Source organism: Lithobates pipiens, unplaced genomic scaffold (assembly GCF_037356315.1).
Source record: "Lithobates pipiens isolate NorthernLeopardFrog02 unplaced genomic scaffold, aLitPip1_a1.2 Scaffold_28, whole genome shotgun sequence".
Lineage (NCBI taxonomy): Eukaryota > Metazoa > Chordata > Amphibia > Anura > Ranidae > Lithobates > Lithobates pipiens.
This window is the reverse complement of record NW_027507789.1, coordinates 3,541,343-3,560,488: the sequence shown is the minus strand read 5'-3', so window position 1 is coordinate 3,560,488 and position 19,146 is coordinate 3,541,343. Positions and strand designations below refer to the sequence as shown.

Below are 19,146 nucleotides of genomic sequence, written 5' to 3'. Positions count from 1 at the left end.
TTCTTCAGTGTTGTCACATGAAAAAGAGAGAAGAATACAAAAATGTGAAGGGTGTACTTACTTTTGTGAGATACTGTGTGTATCCATATCTGATATCCAGAGGGTCGCGGAAGATGCTGAAATTCCCGATCGATCGGGTTTTCTGTGCCGTAGCTCCACCTTCTTGTACATTGACCCCAGTGGGGCCGCCCGCCGGCTCGGCACCATTCACAGAACGTCGTGTATTTATTTTATTTTTTTCACAAGATGTTCTCCGATTGGATGAGGCGGAGATCGTGATTTTACTTTCCCTTCTCTCCACCTCGTCCAATCACTGAAAAGAAATCTATATAAGGCGTTCTGTGAATGATTGATAGGTCTCTTTCACACGGGGCTTCAGCTTGTTTGTGAACAGAAAGCTTTGTTGAAGCTTTTAGAGTACCATTCAGCTCCAGTTTGAACACAGATCCTAATGGGAGTGCTGATTGCCACTTTAAGCAAGCTGATGGCAGGCTTCTGGCTTAAAAGCTTGCTGAAGCCTGCTAGCAGCTTGTTTAACCACTTTACTTATTCACTGTGGCCAAAAGATGGGTACAACGCTGAACTATAGGGGGGAAGACGTCCTCCCAGAACCTTCAGACACGGCTAATCAGAGATTGGGGTAAAGGGCAAATCACAGTGGCCCTTTACCATGTGATCAGCGGTGTCCAATCACAGCTGATCTCATGTAAACAGACTTGCTGGTTATTGGCAGTCCTTTCCTCACACGCTGTGTCTGTGGGAGGAAAGGAAAGCTGATAACTGGCGAGGCTGTCAGCCCACTGTGTACACTGATAATTGGGGCACTGATCAGCAGTGCAGCCCCACCCATGCCCAGCAGTGCAGCCCCACCCATGCCCAGCAGTGCAGCCCCACCCGTGCCCAGCAGTGCAGCCCCACCCGTGCCCAGCAGTGCAGCCCCACCCGTGCCCAGCAGTGCAGCCCCACTAATTCCCATTTAAAGTAGCTATCAGCGGTCCAATTAGGATCTTTGTTCAACATTTACAAACTGGCATTAAATTGTATTTTTAAAGCCGAGTGAGCGACTCCCTGTGGCACAGAACATGGAAGATCACGGCAATGACTTAGTAATGCCAAGTATTGGAAATTGTCCACTTCCACAGAGGTTCCTCAGGTATTAGATGTACCCATGAGGGCAGCCCCACGAGTGCCCATCAGGGCAGCCCCTCACTAGTGCCCATCAGGGCAGCCCCTCACTAGTGCCCATCAGGGCAGCCCCTCACTAGTGCCCATCAGTGCAGCCCCTCACTAGTGCCCATCAGTGCAGCCCCTCACTAGTGCCCATCAGTGCAGCCCCTCACTAGTGCCCATCAGTGCAGCCCCTCACTAGTGCCCATCAGTGCAGCCCCCTCACTAGTGCCCATCAGTGCAGCCCCCTCACTAGTGCCCATCAGTGCAGCCCCCTCACTAGTGCCCATCAGTGCAGCCCCCTCACTAGTGCCCATCAGTGCAGCCCCCTCACTAGTGCCCATCAGTGCAGCCCCCTCACTAGTGCCCATCAGTGCAGCCCCCTCACTAGTGCCCATCAGTGCAGCCCCTCACTAGTGCCCATCAGGGCAGCCCCTCACTAGTGCCCATCAGGGCAGCCCCATCAGGGCAGCCCCACTCTTGCCCATGAGTGCAGCCCCATCAATGCAGCCCCACGAGTTCAGCCCCACTCGTGCCCATGAGTGCAGCCCCACAAGTGCCCATGATTGCAGCCCCATGAGTGCAGCCCCACTCGTGCCCATGAGTGCATCCCCACTCGTGCCCATGAGTGCAGCCCCATCAGTGCAGCCCCACTCGTGCCCATCAGTGCAGCCCCACTCGTGCCCATCAGTGCAGCCCCATCAGTGCAGCCCCATCAGTGCAGCCCCACTAGTGCCCATTAAAGTAGCAATCATCGCTCCAATTAGGGTCTGTGTTCAACATTTACAAACTGGCATTGAACCACGTCAATGACGGCTGTAGTAATGCCAAGTATTGGAAGTTGTCCACTTCCGCAGAGGCTCCTCAGGCATTTGATATGGGCACTAATTTTGTGCCACGCTGGGCCCAACGTATGTACAAGTTCTGCTTTAATAGGCCAGCGGAAAGGGCTCGGTGGGTTTTGGTTGGTCAGGGTCACGCCGGCTCGCTGTTTGGGCCTCATAAGATGGAATAATAGGGGTTGTAGTCCTCCCACACCTGACGGGTTTTGTCCCTTCAAGGAATTGTTAACGTGTCCCTTTTTTCTTTTTTTCCTTTCGAGATATTTATTGCTGTAGAATTGTGCGGTGAGCGGCTTTTTTTCATACCGTTCTGTGGGGGTTGTTCCATGACGGTGCGTGGGAGGCCAGAAAAGGACTCCGAAAATTCCCGCCGCTCACCTGCCACCCCATTGTGTCATACAAAGGCTTTATTCCTGAGGCAAAGGTGGTCCGACAAGGGTGGGGGGGGGGTAGGGGACGTGTACAAAGGAGTTATTTATTGTTACACGGAAGCATTTGCATAAACGTGCCGCGCTTTGTTCTGCCGTGAATAGGAAATTGCCTTCCAGGGACGATGGCGTTCGCTGCGTCGCTGGCTCGTTCCCCTTTATCGCAGGTTTGACTGCCGTGCTGTGAAGGGAGAGAAGCCTCAAGATGGCCGCCATACATTGTACAGTTTTCCTTTTTTAGATTTACCTAAACCATATAATGTGAGGTCACAGGCAGTCAGGCCGGCTCTCGCACTACACGGTTGAAGGTAAATCTAAAGGAAATTGTATAATGTATGGCCCAAAATCAAAATGTAAGCGCGGCGCTCAGGTAAGAGGGAAAATCCAGACTATGAATGCTGGGAGAAGGAGCTCCTCCGGGATCCAAGCTACAGCAATGTCAGCAAGAAGATCTGTGAACCACACATCCGAAAACAGACCCGCTGCTAGCGCATTTCGCTTCGCCTCTCAGCAGGGCTGGCCCAAGACATCGTGCTGCCTGGGTCCAAAAATGAAATGCTGCCCCCCACCCCAAAAAAAAATCATGCCCACCAAAAGGCCCCCCACGTCCATTCTTTTATCTCACGATAATTAAAATTTATCAGGAAGTCAGATTTACATGTAACAGCATTTTGTCTATACGCAAAATTATATGACGTGCCAATAGGTTCAATTCCAAGAGGCGGGCTAGGGCGGTATAGGGGCAGGCTAGGACGGTATAGGGGCAGGCTAGGACGGTATATAAATAAGCTAGGGTAGTATATGGGAAGGCTAGGGTAGCATAGGGGCAGCCTAGGGCAGTATATAAGCAGACTAGGGCGGTATATGGACAGGCTAGGGCGGTATATGGACAGGCTAGGGCGGTATATGGGCAGGCTAGGGCGGTATATGGGCAGGCTAGGGCGGTATATGGGCAGGCTAGGGCGGTATATGGGCAGGCTAGGGCGGTATATGGGCAGGCTAGGGCGGTATATGGGCAGGCTAGGGTAGTATATAGACAGGCTAGGGCAGTATAGGGGTAGGCGGGGGGGGCAGTTGTCGTCATGACACACAACTGCTGAAAAAGGCTAGGGCAGTATTTGGACAGGCTAGGGCAGCATAGGGACAGGCTAGGGTAGTATATGGGCACGCTAGGGTAGTATATAGACAGGCTGGGGCAGTATAGGTGTAGGCAGGGGGGGGGAGCAGTTGTCATCATGACACACAACTGCTGAAAAAGGCTAGGGCAGTATATAAACAGGCTAGGGTAGTATATGGGCACGCTAGGGCAGTATAGGGGTAGGCAGGGGGGGGGGGGCAGTTGTCGTCATGACACACAAAACTGCTGAAAAAGGCTAGGGCAGCATAGGGGCAGGCTAGGTTAGTATATGGGCACGCTAGGGTAGTATATTGACAGGCTGGGGCAGTATAGGGGTAGGTGGGGGGGAGGGTGCAGTTGTCATCATGACACACAAAACTGCTGGAAAAAAAACCTTGGACATCAATTTGCTGGGTGAATAGAGGAGGAGAGGCGGCTGTGGTTCAATTTGCTCCCCCCCTCTCAAAGTGCTGCTCCATTGGACCCACTGGGACCCATGGTAGGGCCGGCCCCGCCCTTCAGGGCTTAACTGCTTGCCGATCGCATCACTTTGATGTACAGCGCCAGAGCAGCTCTCCTGCGCCAGATTTAGGGGGTGTCAAACTGGCGGCCCTCCAGCTGTTGTGGAACTACAAGTCCCATCATGCCTCGGCCTGTGGGGGAGTCATGCCTGTAACTGTCAGCCTTGCAATGCCTCATGGGACTTCCACGAAAGCTGGAGGGCCGCCAGTTTTGACACCTGTGAGTAACTACCACACGATCCGGCACTTCCGGGTAGGAGGGGGCGTGAGCGGGTGTCCCAACTGGGCTGTGATCTTAGGGCACAACGTTGAAAACCCCTATTTTTGGCTGCCAAAATATTGGTGCATCACTAGTCCCCCATCTCCTATACATACCGGGGACAATATAGACAGGGGCCAATTACCCTACCAGCATGTTTATGGAATGTAGGAGGAAACCAGAGTACCCGGAGGAAACCCACACAAGAACCTTGCAAACTCCATGCCAATTGTGCCCTGGTTGGGATATAGACCATGCCCCCTAGTTCTGAAAGGCGGAGGTTGCTAAAGCTGGCCATACACTGAGCGAATGTTAGCTGGTCCTTGACGAAACATTCACTCACTGGGTGGCCCCGTCACGTTCAACCAAGGTTGATAGTTTGTGTTTTTTTCGAAGGAGTCTGCTGTTTTTGTTCCCAAACAGCAACTGCATTCAATCAGATGCAGCCACTGTTCAGGCATTCTGAAAAATCCCTGTAGGGACTGAGCAATGAGAACCTAACATTGAGTTTCCCTTTATTATGTTGTAGAGGTAAGTGGGCACACACACGGTTGGGTGAATGTTGGCGTGGATGTCCTTCAGATGATTGAAAATGCTCAGTGATGTCATATTGATTATCAGTGAACACCTCCAATTCCTGGGTGACCTTCCCCCCCCCCCCCCCCGCAGAACACACAAAGAATTTGATCAGAATTCCTCGGATTTCCTGTCCTACTCCTCATCGGTTTATCGTTTATTTTTATTCCGCAGGGCGAGTTGGAACGTCAGCTGCTTCAAGCCAATCCCATCCTGGAATCTTTTGGAAATGCCAAAACCGTGAAGAACGACAACTCTTCCCGCTTTGTGAGTGTGGAGACACCCCCCCCCCCCCTCCTGCATATTGAATAAGGGTTTTTCATGTAGAATTTGCCATTGGGTTCCGCTATGCAGCACAATTCAAGGGTGGTCCATTGACACCCGCCGTTCCATAGAGGGCAATGGATGGTCCAATTTGGGGTCTGCCAGGGGTGCATGACCCATGTGAAAGGGGTGTTATAGACCACTATAAAGAGGATTGTTGGTGTCATGCCGCTGGCTCTGCCAAGTGGAGTTGTCTACAGCAGTGTTTCTCAGCTCCAGTCCTCAAGGCGCCGGGGGTTTAGCAGCAAAGTTAATAATATCAAGGAATTGGTTGGTTAAAATAAAATTCTTTATTGAAACGTTGGCATGAGCACAGCATAGCAGTTAAAATATGAGCTGTGGTAGGAGCTTATACAGAATACAGAAAATGCAAACACAAGAATATATACAGCATCACATATTATAAAATCTGTCATATAAAATTTCCGATGCGTTTCGACCTTCGTGGTCACCGTCTTCCTCAGGGTCTAGGTTTGCTGTTTAAAAAAAAAAAAAATTATATTTTAGCATTTAACCAATTATTGCTGCACTCTACCAACAGGCACTGCTTAGAGATACCCCTGCCCACCTACCTCCACTTAAACCTATCCTTATCCATACAAGGGGGTTCAGTATACAATCCTTAATAGAGGGGATGTGAACCCTCGAAACGTGTTGTCTTTTTGCCTTTCCGTTGTCTCGAATATTATACCCTTATTGTACTTAACCAATTATTGCTGCACTCTACCAACAGGCACTCCTTAGGGATTTCCCTGCCCACTTGCCTAGACTAAGACCTATCCTTGTTCATACAGGGGTTCAGCATACAAGCCCTGATAAAGGGGATGGGAACCCCGAAAAACGTATATATTTTTACCTTTACATTGTCTAATAAATATACCCTTACTGTACATAATTGTTGCGGCACTCCTTAGTAATACCCCCACCCACCTGCCTCCACTAATACCTATCCTTGTCCATACAGGGGGTTGCCCTGATAAAGGGAATGTGAACCCCGAAACACGTATTTTTACCTTTTACTTTGTAATATACCTTTACTGTACATAATTATAGAGGCACTCCTTAGGGATACCCCTGTCTACCTGCCTCCACTAAGACCTATCCATTTTCCATACAGGGGTTTGCCCTGACAAAGGGGGTGTGAACCCCTGAAACACGTTGCATTTTTACCTTTAAATTGTCTGTAATAAACCCTTATTGTACATAATTGATTAATGCGACACTCTTTTTAGGGATACCCCTGCCCACCTGCCTCAACTAAAACCTATCCTTGTCCATACAGGGGGTTGCCCTGATAAAGTGGATGTGAACCCCCGAAACTCGTAATTTTACTTTTACATTGTCTGTAATAAATATACCTTTACTGTAGATAATTAATTATAGCGGCACTCCTTAGGAATACCCCTGCCCACTTGCCTCCACTAAGACCTATCCATTTTCCATACAGGAAGTTCAGCATACAGGCCCTGATGAAGGAGATGTGAACCCCACGAAACGCGCTTTTTTTTTTATCTTTACATTATCTCTAATAAATATACCCTTACTGTACGTATATAAATTATTGCGCCACGCCTTAGGCGTTCTTCTGCCCACCTGCTTCCACTAAGACCTATCCTTGTCCATACAGGGGTTTGCCCTGACAAAGGGGGATGTGAACCCCCGAAACACATTGTATTTTTACCTTTACATTGTCTGTAATAAATAAACCCTTATTGTACATAATCAATTATTGCGGCACCCCTTAGGCGTACCTCTGCCCACCTGCCTCTACTAAAACCTATTCTTGTCCATACAGGGGGTTGCCCTGATAAAGAGGATGTGAACCCCCGAAACTCGTAATTTTACTTTTACATTGTAATAAATATACCCTTACTGTACATAATTATTACAGCACTCCTTAGGGCTACCCCTGCCCACCTGCCTCCACTAAGACCTATCCATGTCCATACAGGGGGTTACCCTGATAAAGGGAATGTGAACCCCCGAAACACGTTGTATTTTTACCTTTTACATTGTCTGTAATAAATAAATCCTTATTGTACGTATTTGATTATTACAGCACTCCTTAGGCCTACCTCTGCCCACCTGCCTCTACTAAAACCTATCATTTTCCATACAAGGGGTTGCCCTGATAAAGTGGATGTGAACCCCCGAAACTCATTTTTACTTTTACATTGTCTGTAATAAATATACCCTTTACTGTACATAATCAAGTATTTCAGCGCTCCTTAGGGATACCCCTACCTGCCTCCCCTAAGAACTTGTCCATACAGGGGGTCCAGCAATCTTAGGCACCTCTAGTTTCCTGAAGCCCTATTTTGGGCAGTTACGGTCATTTATTGCCCCGATCTCGGGTGACTTTGGGCTGCCCGACTCCCAACCTGTCCTATATGCCTGGAGCCGGCATAGGCCTGGCTTGCCCTATAATAACACACAGCGGGGCGTCTGGTTCCCTCCAGGTAATCCCCCCGCGCCGGCTGTACGCGCCTCCTTGTCCTGGAAGCACCTGATTAGACCCAAGCCGGTTCTGCCTGATAGAGGAGCTTAGTGTGACATCAGCCGCAGGGATTTGTGTCCCGCCTCGGTGTCATCTGCTCTAATACTTCCCTATGTGTGCCCTGGGAGAGGAGCCCCTGAAATGTGCTGTGCGGGGCCCTTCCAAAGATGGAGACGTGTCCCCCGTATCACTTCGTAGTCACCACGCCTCGCCATCCAGATTTCACCCTTCTTCAGTAATGGGAGGAGGAACTTTTAAAGGAGATGTCCACCAAAACCTAAAATAGGAAAGGATTGCAACCGATGCTGCCTGTGTCACCATAACACACATTTCACCTCATTTCCTGTCCTAGTGACACAACAGGAAGTGAGATTTAAAGCTCCTTACCGGGAGCAATAAAACTTAACAGAGAATGTAACCCTTCCCCACCTAAGTCTGCGAGCAAATCTCCCCATTGTGGGAGGGGCAGAGACACAAACTACTGCAGGGAAATCTCACCATTGTGGGAGGGGCAGAGACACAAACTACTGCAGGGAAATCTCCCCATTGTGGGAGGGGCAGAGACACAAAGTACTGCAGGGAAATTCCCCATTGTGGGAGGGGCAGAGACTCAAAGTACTGCAGGGAAATCTCCCCATTGTGGGAGGGGCAGAGACACAAACTACTGCAGGAAATCTCCCCATTGTGGGAGGGGCAGAGACACAAACTACTGCAGGAAATCTCCCCATTGTGGGAGGGGCAGAGACACAAAGTACTGCAGGGAAATTCCCCATTGTGGGAGGGGCAGAGACACAAAGTACTGCAGGGAAATCTCCCCATTGTGGGAGGGGCAGAGACACAAACTACTGCAGGGAAATCTCCCCATTGTGGGAGGGGCAGAGACACAAACTACTGCAGGGAAATCTCCCCATTGTGGGAGGGGCAGAGACAAACTACTGCAGGGAAATCTCCCCATTGTGGGAGGGGCAGAGACACAAACTACTGCAGGGAAATCTCCCCATTGTGGGAGGGGCAGAGACACAAACTACTGCAGGGAAATCTCCCCAATGTGGGAGGGGCAGAGACACAAACTACTGCAGGGAAATCTCCCCAATGTGGGAGGGGCAGAGACACAAACTACTGCAGGAAATCTCCCCAATGTGGGAGGGGCAGAGACACAAACTACTGCGGGAAATCTCTACATTGTGGGAGGGGCAGAGACACAAACTACTGCAGGGAAATCTCCCCATTGTGGGAGGGGCAGAGACACAAACTACTGCAGGGAAATCTCCCCATTGTGGGAGGGGCAGAGACACAAACTACTGCAGGAAATCTCTACATTGTGGGAGGGGCAGAGACACAAACTACTGCAGGGAAATCTCCCCATTGTGGGAGGGGCAGAGACACAAACTACTGCAGGGAAATCTCCCCATTGTGGGAGGAGCAGAGACACAAACTACTGCAGGAAATCTCCCCATTGTGGGAGGGGCATAGACACAAACTACTGCAGGGAAATCTCCCCATTGTGGGAGGGGCGGAGACACAAACTACTGGGGGAAATCTCCCCATTGTGGGAGGGGCGGAGACACAAACTACTGGGGGAAATCTCTCTGAGTTTCCAAGAAATGGAAGGTTTTGATTGGTGACTGGAATTTGGTTTAGCCCAGAATTGACCTTTTTTTTTTTTTTGTCTTTTCTTTTTCTTTTAGGGAAAGTTCATCCGCATCAACTTCGATGTGACGGGTTACATTGTCGGGGCGAACATCGAGACCTGTATCCTTTGTATTTGTGTTGCTGGGCCGCGGCTGAGCCCGTGGAATGCAGGAAATAGCAGTGGGCAGTATTTTAGCGATTTTGGATAAACGCTGACTTCCCCTCCTCCCGGCCTTTGTCTAAACACGCGCCTGCCAAAATCTGTGCAGATGAAAACGTTCGCTTCTCCTACGCGGCCCGATCCTGTGAGCCCCTTTGTAATGTCGGATCCTGTATGGGGGGGCGGTAATATAAAGCCGCCAGCTTATAGTAATAAACCCCCCCACCATCCCCGCCTCCACCCCGCTCATACCTTTATTGATTTTCTGAATTTTTCAGAGCAGCCGCCATTATATGGATCGGACCGGCACCCTCACGATTTGTAATCGGACGCGCCGCGTCGTTATTTTTGGTGAGAAAACGCGCCGCCATCCTCCTATCAGCAATTGATTTACGGGGTCAAAACAGCGACACATTAACCCTTGGCGGGCAGTAGCCTTGCTGGCGACCTGACTGCAGTTATAGCCGTATAGCTTGGTCACATCCCCGCCCCCAGCCTATGATTGGATGATGGGGAAACATAAAATCAGAGAGATTGTCACTCTGCCCTCCCGTCTTACATATGATGTGTAATATACACGTATGTTACATCCCCCCCCCCCCCCAACCCAACCAACATGCAATTGCAATTTATCAATCTGATCACTTGTGAAAGAACACATCCTTGGCATCCCTTTAGACGTGCATGCTCCTCCCTTCTTCCTGCAGGATGCTGCAAACTTTAGCGGAGCAATCGGCTAATCAGTTGCTTGAGCATACATTTTTCCCTTTTCCAGTAGAAAATTAGCAAAAGACACAGAAGCATGAAATCAAAATGCAATCAAACACATCCTTGGCATCCCTTTAGAGGTGCATGTATGCTGCAAGCTTTAGCTATGCAATCTGCTTGCGCTTGCTTGTGTTTTTTTTTTTTTTTTCAGTAGAACATTTTTAAGAGATATACAAAAAGTGCAGGATCCTAAAGTCAAAACATAATAGAACACATCCTTGGCGTCCCTTTAGATGAGCATGCTCCTCCCTGCTTCCTGCAGGGTGCTGAAAACTTTAGCTGTGCAATTGGCTAATCAGTTGCTTGAGCTTGCTTTTTTTTTATTTATTTTTTTTCATTGAAAGATTTGTTTTAAGAAATATGCACAAGGTGCAGAAGCATGAAGTGAAAACACAATAGAACACATCCTTGGCATCCCTTTAGACATGCATGCTCCTCCCTACTTCCTACAGGGTGCTGCAAACTTTAGCTGTGCAATCTGCAGGAGTATTTCCTTTTTTTTTTTTTTTTTTTTTTTTTTTTTTTTTTATGTTTTGTTTTTCCAGTAGAATATTTTGATCAAGAGATACATATAAGGCACAGAAGCATGGAGTCAAAACACTATAGACGTGGGTGCTGCAAACTTTAGCTATGCAATCTGCTAAACAGTTGCTTGCGCATTCACGTTTTTTTTTCAGTAAAACATGTTTAAGACAAAAGGCTCAGAAGCATAAAGTCAAAATGCAATAGAACACATCCTTGGTATCCCTTTAGACCTGCATGTTTCTCCCTGCTTCCCACTGGGTGATCTATGCATTAGCTGTGCAATCTGCTGTTTGAGCTTGCTTTTTTTTTTTTTTTTTTTTTTTTTTTTTTTTTTTTCTAGTATTTAGTAGTAGTAGTTTTTTTTAAGATATATTCAAAAAGTCAGAACATAATAGAACACATCCTTGGCATCCCTTTAGATGTGCATGCTCCTCTCTACTTCCCACAGGGTGCTGCAAACTTTAGCTGTGCAATCTTCTGCTTGAGTATGCATGTTTCTTTATTTTCAGTATAACATTTTTATTAAGAGATATAAAAAAAAGCGCAGAAACCTGAAGTCAAAACACAATCTAGCACATTGCAGAGTGTCTACCATTCACAAAGTCACGAAGAAAGACATTGCTATTAAAATCTAGAGGAGGAATTCGGTCAGTATACAGGCAATTATGGGCTGTCTGTACAGTACCACGGAGAACATCGGATCCTGCATTTGGATAGGGGGGGGAGGGAAGGGGGTTGGGTAAGGGAGTTGGTGGGGTAAAGGGGGAGGGGAGCGAAAATGGGTACCATCCCACCCTGTCCCATCAAGAGGACCACCCAGTAATGTAGAACAAAGGTGGAACATCTTCAAATAAGCCCTATATATCAACCCATTTAGCCCATGCTTTGTCAATCTTTTTTAGGACAGCTTCATGCACATTTAAAGGGATGCCAGGGTTGTGTTTTTTCACAAAATGATGGCTGAGAAAGCTAGTAGCTGGGCCGACAACAGTACAGATCTGGAATTATTGATGATTGAAACAATTCAGACATGAAATGAAGGCGGGCTTTAGACCGCAAAGGGTTATAATGTGGAGATGCAAGTTTGCCGTGAATTTGAGGCTCTTCCATTTTCAGCTCAGTGGCTACAAATGTGGTGGAAAAAAGGTCTGGAGACGAGGTGAGTGCCAGAGCCGCCATTTATTACAATCCAACCTTCCCCTTCAGTCTTGCACAGGTTTTCCTTCTCTTCCTCACCGCACACTGCGAGCCTCTCACAGTGTGCATCAGAAGCTGCAGCAAGTCCTATGTGGGGGGGTGGGATGGGATGTACTCGGGAAGCGACATTCAGCAATCTGCAGGCCCCTCCCACCAGCCAGGATTACGTAGAGACGCACAGAGACCCGGTGATGTTGACCCTGGATAGAAAATAAGGGATGTGATGGAAGCGGAGGGAGAAATTTTCATTTAACAATTTTTATTTTGCAAGCTGATAAAATCTGGAGATGTCTGAAGGGAGGGCGAGGAGGGGTGCGAGCTCCCTAAATGTGGCGGTTAAGCTGATTCCCCCCCCCCCCCTCCCCTCCCCCCCAGGATGGCGAGTCGGGAATCTCATGTTACTTCCCTGGATCCCGATTGGTTGGATGGCGTGCCACCGGCTGTTATTGATCGGGATTCGGAGAGACGGGATCTCAGCAGAACCTCCAGAGCAGGGAAATGAAATCTCATTCCTGGGATTCCGACCCGCGCCAAGAGGAAGATGAAATCCAGCTTCTCCTAATTAAAAACACATCACCTTGTCCTGATCCCTCCCGAGGGGGGGAGGGGGGGGGCGCCGCGCTTAACACTTTCAGGATTTTAATAAAAGATAACTTGTAGCGATTGTGCTGAAATCAACGGAATGTGCTGCAATCTGATTGGTTCCTGTAATGCCCTACCTAGGTGGTAATAAGGGGACAGTTAGTATCTGGATGGAATTTCATTGTGAGTAATGGCTAGTGTGTCCAGTATTTTAAAAGGCAGAAAGTTGCAGGCCCAGCGCCCTGTGTAATTTTTTTTTTTTTTTTAATCCTTAACATACACTGCTTTTGCGGCTCGGTGGCGACATCACTGGGTCTGTCTGCTGTCTGAGCACCTATTTTCAGGAGTGTTATGTGAAAGAACGCATCCTTGACATACATGCTCCTCCCTGCCGGGTGCTGCAAACTTTCAGCTCTGCAATCTGCTGATCAGTTGCTTAAGCATGCACGTCTAAAGGGATGTCGGGGAACGTGTTCTGTCAAATAACGAGGATCAAAATAATAGGCGCTGCAAAAGGCGTGTTTTTTTTATTTTTTTATTTCCGTAACGCAGAACAGACTTCTTTTGAGGCTCAGTGACGTCATCGCTGGGGCGATCTGCTGGCTGCCTGAGCACCCTACATCATATCTTCTTTCAAGAGCTTTATATGTTGGAACACATCACTGGTATCCCTTTAGACATGCATGCTCCTCACTGCTTCCTGTTAGCCCAATTTTTCGTAAGATATAAAAGATGATGTTATTGATACCCAACATGTTGCACTTTAAAATTGCGCACACTTGCGGAATGGTGCCAAAGTTCAGTACTTTAAAAATCTCCATAGGCAACGCTTTAAAACTATTTTTTTTACAAGTTACCTGTTTAGAGTTACAGAGGGGATCTAGTGCTAGAATTATTGCTCTCACTCTAATGTTCACGGAAATACTACACATGTGGTTTGAATGCCGTTTATATATGTGGGTGCAATGTACGTATGCTTTCACTTCTGCGTGCAAGCACCCCACTTTAAAAAAATAAAAAGTTATTATTATTATTTTTATTTATTTATTTTTTTACACTTTCCCTTTTTTCAATTATTTTTTGTTTTATTTAAATTTTTTTTTAATTTTTACACTTTCCCTTTTTTCAATAATTTTTTTATTGTTTTTTTTTATTATTTTTTTACACTTTCCCTTTTTAATTTTTTTTATTATTGTTTGTTTTTATTTTTACACTTTACATAATTATTATTTTATTTTTTTAACACTCCTTTACATTTTTTTTATTGTTTTTTTATTTATTTTTTTATTTACACTCTTCTTTTTTTTATTTTTATTTTTTTTTTACACTTTCCCTTTTACATTTTTTAAAAACCCTTTTTTCCTATTACAAAAAAATGTAACCATATTAGAAATAAGGGATGACAGGTCCTCTTTATGGAGAGATGTGGGGTCTGCAAGCTGGAGATCAAATTAAAAAAGAGTGCTCTCAGCCTTTTCAGTTTAAAAAAACAAAACAAACAAAAAACAGCGTTTACACCTGCTGGGGCCGGACATGACGTTCCGCCAGGCAGCAAAAAAAAAAAGAACTTTAAAAAAATATTTAAAAAAAAAAACGTTGGCTTTCATTTTTGGATTGTGTTGTGAATTTTTTTTTTTTTCATTCTTTCCACTTTCTGTTGTTGGGGGCTCTGCGGGGTCCCGCCCCTTTATATCTGGACGGGTCCCGCCCCTTTATATCTGGACGGGTCCCGCCCCTTTATATCCTTTATTGCTGGACGGGTCCCACCCATTTATTTCCTTTATTGCTGGACGGGTCCCGCCCCTTTATTGCTGGACGGGTCCCGCCCCTTTATTGCTGGACGGGTCCCGCCCCTTTATTTCTGGACGGGTCCCGCCCCTTTATTTCTGGTCCTTAACGCCTCGGCACAGATCTGCTGGAGAAGTCTCGAGCGATTCGGCAAGCCAAGGACGAGAGGACCTTCCATATCTTCTACCAGCTGCTGGCCGGCTCCGGGGAACACCTCCGATGTAAGCAGAGTACGAATATACCTTTTTACTCTTCTATAGCGATGACCCCCGACCTCGTTCCTCTGCTACCCTCAGGCGATCGTTCAGGATTGAAAGTGTCTGTAAACCTCAGACGTGAAATCTGAACAAAGCTCATCCCTCTATAGTGTGCACTTGTCTCAGTCCAGAGCTCTAAGTGTCATTTCTATCCGCTGCCTCCTTCCTCCGCTATCCGCGTGAGTCACTTCTGACAAGTTTTCCTGACACAAAGAGATAAATGGTGACGGGGAAGGAACTCCAGCACACAGCCTGTGATTGGCAGCCTCAGCTTTGTTCCTGTGACCTGTGTGAAAGGGTGGGGGTGTCCTTTTTCTCCCCATCCAATCAGTTCTCAACGCTCTCGTCACTGAGCTCTTCAGTGTGTACTTTCAGCTTTTTTCTACCCCATTTTCTGAACGCTCAGACAAGCTTTATAAATTCTGGACTTTGAACAGGTGTAGAGAAGAGAAGACTGACTTCAATACAAAATCGCATCAAATTGACTTCGATGCAAAATCGCATCAAATTGACTTCGATGCAAAATCGCATCAAATTGACTTCGATGCAAAATCGCATCAAATTGACTTAAATGCAAAATCGCATCTCAATCCTTCCTGAGGGGGGGGGGGGGTTGGTTTAGGTGATTTTATAGAATATTGTGTTTGTAGTAAATCTCACGATCGTTTTTGTTTTTTCCTCTCTCAGCCGATCTTCTGCTGGAAAGTGTCAACAACTACCGCTTCTTGTCCAACGGCTACGTGCCGATCCCCGGCCAACAAGACAAGGACAACTTCCAGGAGACCATGGAGGCCATGCACATCATGGGCTTCTCTCACGATGAGATCCTCTGTGAGTACCTCAGACCACACCCTTCTCCTTGTCCTCCCACGGGGTGGGGTGGGGGAGGGGAACCCAACCACTTATCCCCCCCCCCCCCACCACTTTTCCTAACGCACGGCCTTCCTTCTCCGCAGCCATGCTGAAAGTCGTGTCTTCCGTCCTGCAGTACGGGAACATCGTCTTCAAGAAGGAGAGGAACACAGACCAGGCGTCCATGCCGGAGAACACAGGTGGGTCACCTGGTGTCACCACACCTCCAGATAGTTGAATCCGTTCACCACTTCCTGCCCGTAGGATGTCCTATGACGTCTTGGACCTCAAGTGGAGATATCTGGATGATGGTTGCAGCTACAGGAATCATCCTGGTATCTTCTTTTTTTTTTTTTTCTGCCGGTGATTCCCAGTCCTGTAAAAGCCATCCTAGCGGCTGAGTAGCTGCTGGATTGCTTTTACAGGCAGCAGAAGGGGACAGGAATTCCCCCCCCCCCCCAAACAATCTACTGGCGCCTTTCTGGGTTCTCCTGTGCAATCGAAATATGGAATATGGCTGCAATGGATGAGCGCCATCATCCCTGATAAATGGAAATGGAGAAATCCCTTCAGGGGTGGGAATATTAAGGCACTAGTAGAAGTCAAAGAGGTGATAAGAATTGTTAAATTATCATTATTTTTTATTTTTTTTATTTTACAAACTGTATATATACAAAAGATCATGTGAAAAAAAATACATCACAACCATACAAAACTATTGGAAAGCTTGGCTAGAGACAACCAACGCGTTTCAGGACTCCTTCTTCAGAGGCGTTTTTTTCTTTCTTTTTAAGATAATTTATTAAGAATGATACAATACAAGTTAATAATACAAGTTGTAACATTGTATGGGGATATCAAACTAGAACAAAGGAACTTCTCACTTATTCATTTGGAATAACAATATAATACAGTTACCGTATAGAGAGTCGTTTGGGAATCTTTGGAGGCGTTTCCAATATACAAAACTTTCCAAATGATTTATCACTCAACAATTTGGAAAGTTGTGTGTATTTTATATTGAAGACTCCTCTGAAGGAGCCCCGCGTTAGGCGTCTGTATCCGATCTTTCCAATATTTCTGATCGGTTGTCATATATTATTTTGCATTTGATGTTTTATAATAGAATTTGATACTTTTTCAATTCTTATCATCACCTCTTTGACTTTAAAGAGAAGTTTCCCTGGAAAAAAAAAATTAAAACTCAGCAGCTACAAATACAGCAGCTGCTGACTTTTAATAATCGGACACTTACCTGTCCAAGGGTCCAGCGATGCGGGCGGTAACGAAGCCCCACTCGTCACCCCCCCCCCCCCTCCTTTCGGCGGCGCCGGCATTGCAACTGTGGGCACCCGGCTGTGGCTTCACAGCCAGTCACCCACTGCGCCAGAGGCGCCGCGCGCCATGATTGGCCGCGCAGTCATCTGGGACCTGTCACGTGTCCCAGATGACTGACAGGAGGGAGGGGGCGGAGCTGAGCTCTTCATGCGCTGAGGGGAAGTGACATTAGGAGCCCAGGCACTGAAGGAGGCAGACTACGAGGGACCCCCCCTAGCAACAGGCATTTAGAGGTGAGTTAAAAGAAAAAAAAATCCAAATGTGTGGTTTTATTTATTTTTTTATTTTATTTTTTAGGAATTTTAAGTTTTTTTTTTTTTTTTTTTTTTTTTTTTTGTATGTGGAATACCACTTTCATCTACTATACCAGTGATGGCGAACCTTGGCACTCCAGATGTTTTGGAACTACATTTCCCATGATGCTCAGACACTCTGCAGAGTAGTTGAGCATCATGGGAAATGTAGTTCCAAAACATCTGGGGTGCCAAGGTTCACCATCACTGGGCTATACTAATAGTCCCACCCCTCAAGGGATTTCTTCATCTCCTCCTATGCAATCAAGGAGCTCATTATCCGATCCTGGGGGTGCCACCGGGTTACCATAGAGCTGGTTGTGGAACGAATGGTCCCCATCCAGCTCTATGGTCCTGGGAGACCCAAAAGCAACGTCATGACGTCACTTCCGGTTCTGCCAATTTTTTTTTTTTTTATTATTTGTTTTCTGAAAAGCCGTGATCAAAGTTGTGTTTTTATTTATTTTTTTATTTTTTTAATCTCAGGCTTTTCAGGCTAGATGAGATATAATGGGGCCTTATTGACCCCCAGATGTCTCCATAAAGAGGACCTGTCGTGCCTTTATTTTTATTTTTTATTCCAATTCTTTATTTTTTTTGTCACAAGGCAACAGTACAGAAAACCCAGGACTATGCATATATAACCGATATGTATATTTATATGTACGTTTATAAACAGAGAAAATAATACCAGGTAAGAATAAAGGGTTCAGCAGCAGGAGGCCAAACACTTGATGTAGTCTGATCTCAATAAGAAACGATATCCATCATAACAGCAGAACCCATCTAAGGGGTGTGTAGTAATCGGAAACAAGGAGCCTGTGCATTCGGTTGTCTCTGTACCCTCTGTTTTTGTTTTTTTCGATTTCTTTTGGAAAAGTCTTAAGAATGGGAAAAAGGAAAAAAAAAAAAAAGAGGGCGGGGGGAATATCTCCTCCCACTGCTTGTAATAGCAAACGAGGAGCTAGTTAATCGCTAGTATTGATTTTACAAGAGAGCCGGCCGTTATCCTGGTATACCCACCAAACGCCCAGTGACGTACGGGTATGTTGCTGGTCCAGAATTGGTCAAAGTAAACTTTGTCTTCAGTTTCAATTTTTTTTTTTTTTCATTTTTATTACTTATATTTTAGACCCAATGAAATCATCACCAGATCTCTGTGCTGCTCTGCGCAATGCAGGCAGATCATGGCTGGTGGGAGGGGACGGACATAGCTTCCTGATAATGTCACAGCACCTCCCCCAGCCCCCGCCTCAGGACTCCTCTCCTCTTTTCTGTTTCTGCCCCCCCCCCAGAAATTTCTCCATGTCCAGAATGGGATTGCATTACACACGGCACATACCAGCCCCTCCCTCGTCTCCAGTGCGGCTCACATGCTGCAGCTCCTCCCTGACGATAATTTGCCTCTAATCGTCCTCCAGAAGTTGGGGCGGTGGTGTGGGGGGGGCAGGGGTGGTGGTGGAGGGCGGGTGGGTAGCAGGGGTAGTGGTGGAGGGGTGGGCAGGGGCGGTTGTGTAGGTGGGGGCGGTGGTGGAGGGGGGCTGGTGGTGGAGGTGAGGGGGCGGGGGGTAGCAGGGGAGGCAGGAGTAGCGGTGGAGGGGGGACAGGGGCGATAGTGGCGGAGGGGGGCAGTGGTGGTGGAGGAGGGGCAGCGGTGGTGGTGGAGGGGGGGGCAGCGGCGGTGGGGAGAGTATACACAGCTTGTTGGAAGTGTTTATTTTCATTGGTCCTGGGCTGCGGAGAGCAGACTAGAGGCCAAGAATCTGCAGCCAGACTCAAGAAACCCCCAGAGGCCCGTCTGAGCCAAGAAAAAGCACTTCCTAACCCATTGTTCCCCGTCTAGGTAGAACGTTTAACCCAACAATCAGCCCAGAGCCGGCCCGGGTATTTACTCCCTACCTGCGCTCCTCGGGTCCTCCGCATTGCTGAGAAGAATTGAGAACCTCCAAATTTTTACAGCTAAAATCCAAGCAGATCTAAAAGATAAAAAGTAACTCAGCTTTGTAATTATATATAGATATAA

The 19,146-nt window shown here is 47.1% G+C and overlaps 1 protein-coding gene across 7 annotated transcripts in view; it reads left to right on the top strand.

Annotated features, from left to right (window-relative positions):
- The window catches only part of MYH10 (myosin heavy chain 10), a 183,324-nt gene that overhangs the window by 98,313 nt on the left and 65,865 nt on the right, over nt 1-19,146 (top strand). For 4 of the 7 annotated variants that reach the window (XM_077458581.1, XM_077458579.1, XM_077458577.1 and 1 more), the window contains 5 exons: nt 5,085-5,177; nt 9,420-9,483; nt 14,506-14,613; nt 15,328-15,471; nt 15,597-15,692. In XM_077458581.1, coding sequence (XP_077314707.1) covers nt 5,085-5,177; nt 9,420-9,483; nt 14,506-14,613; nt 15,328-15,471; nt 15,597-15,692 — 505 coding nt within the window. The remainder of the gene's footprint in view (nt 1-5,084; nt 5,178-9,419; nt 9,484-14,505; nt 14,614-15,327; nt 15,472-15,596; nt 15,693-19,146) is intronic. The other 3 variants (XM_077458583.1, XM_077458580.1, XM_077458578.1) reach the window with 1 other exon arrangement.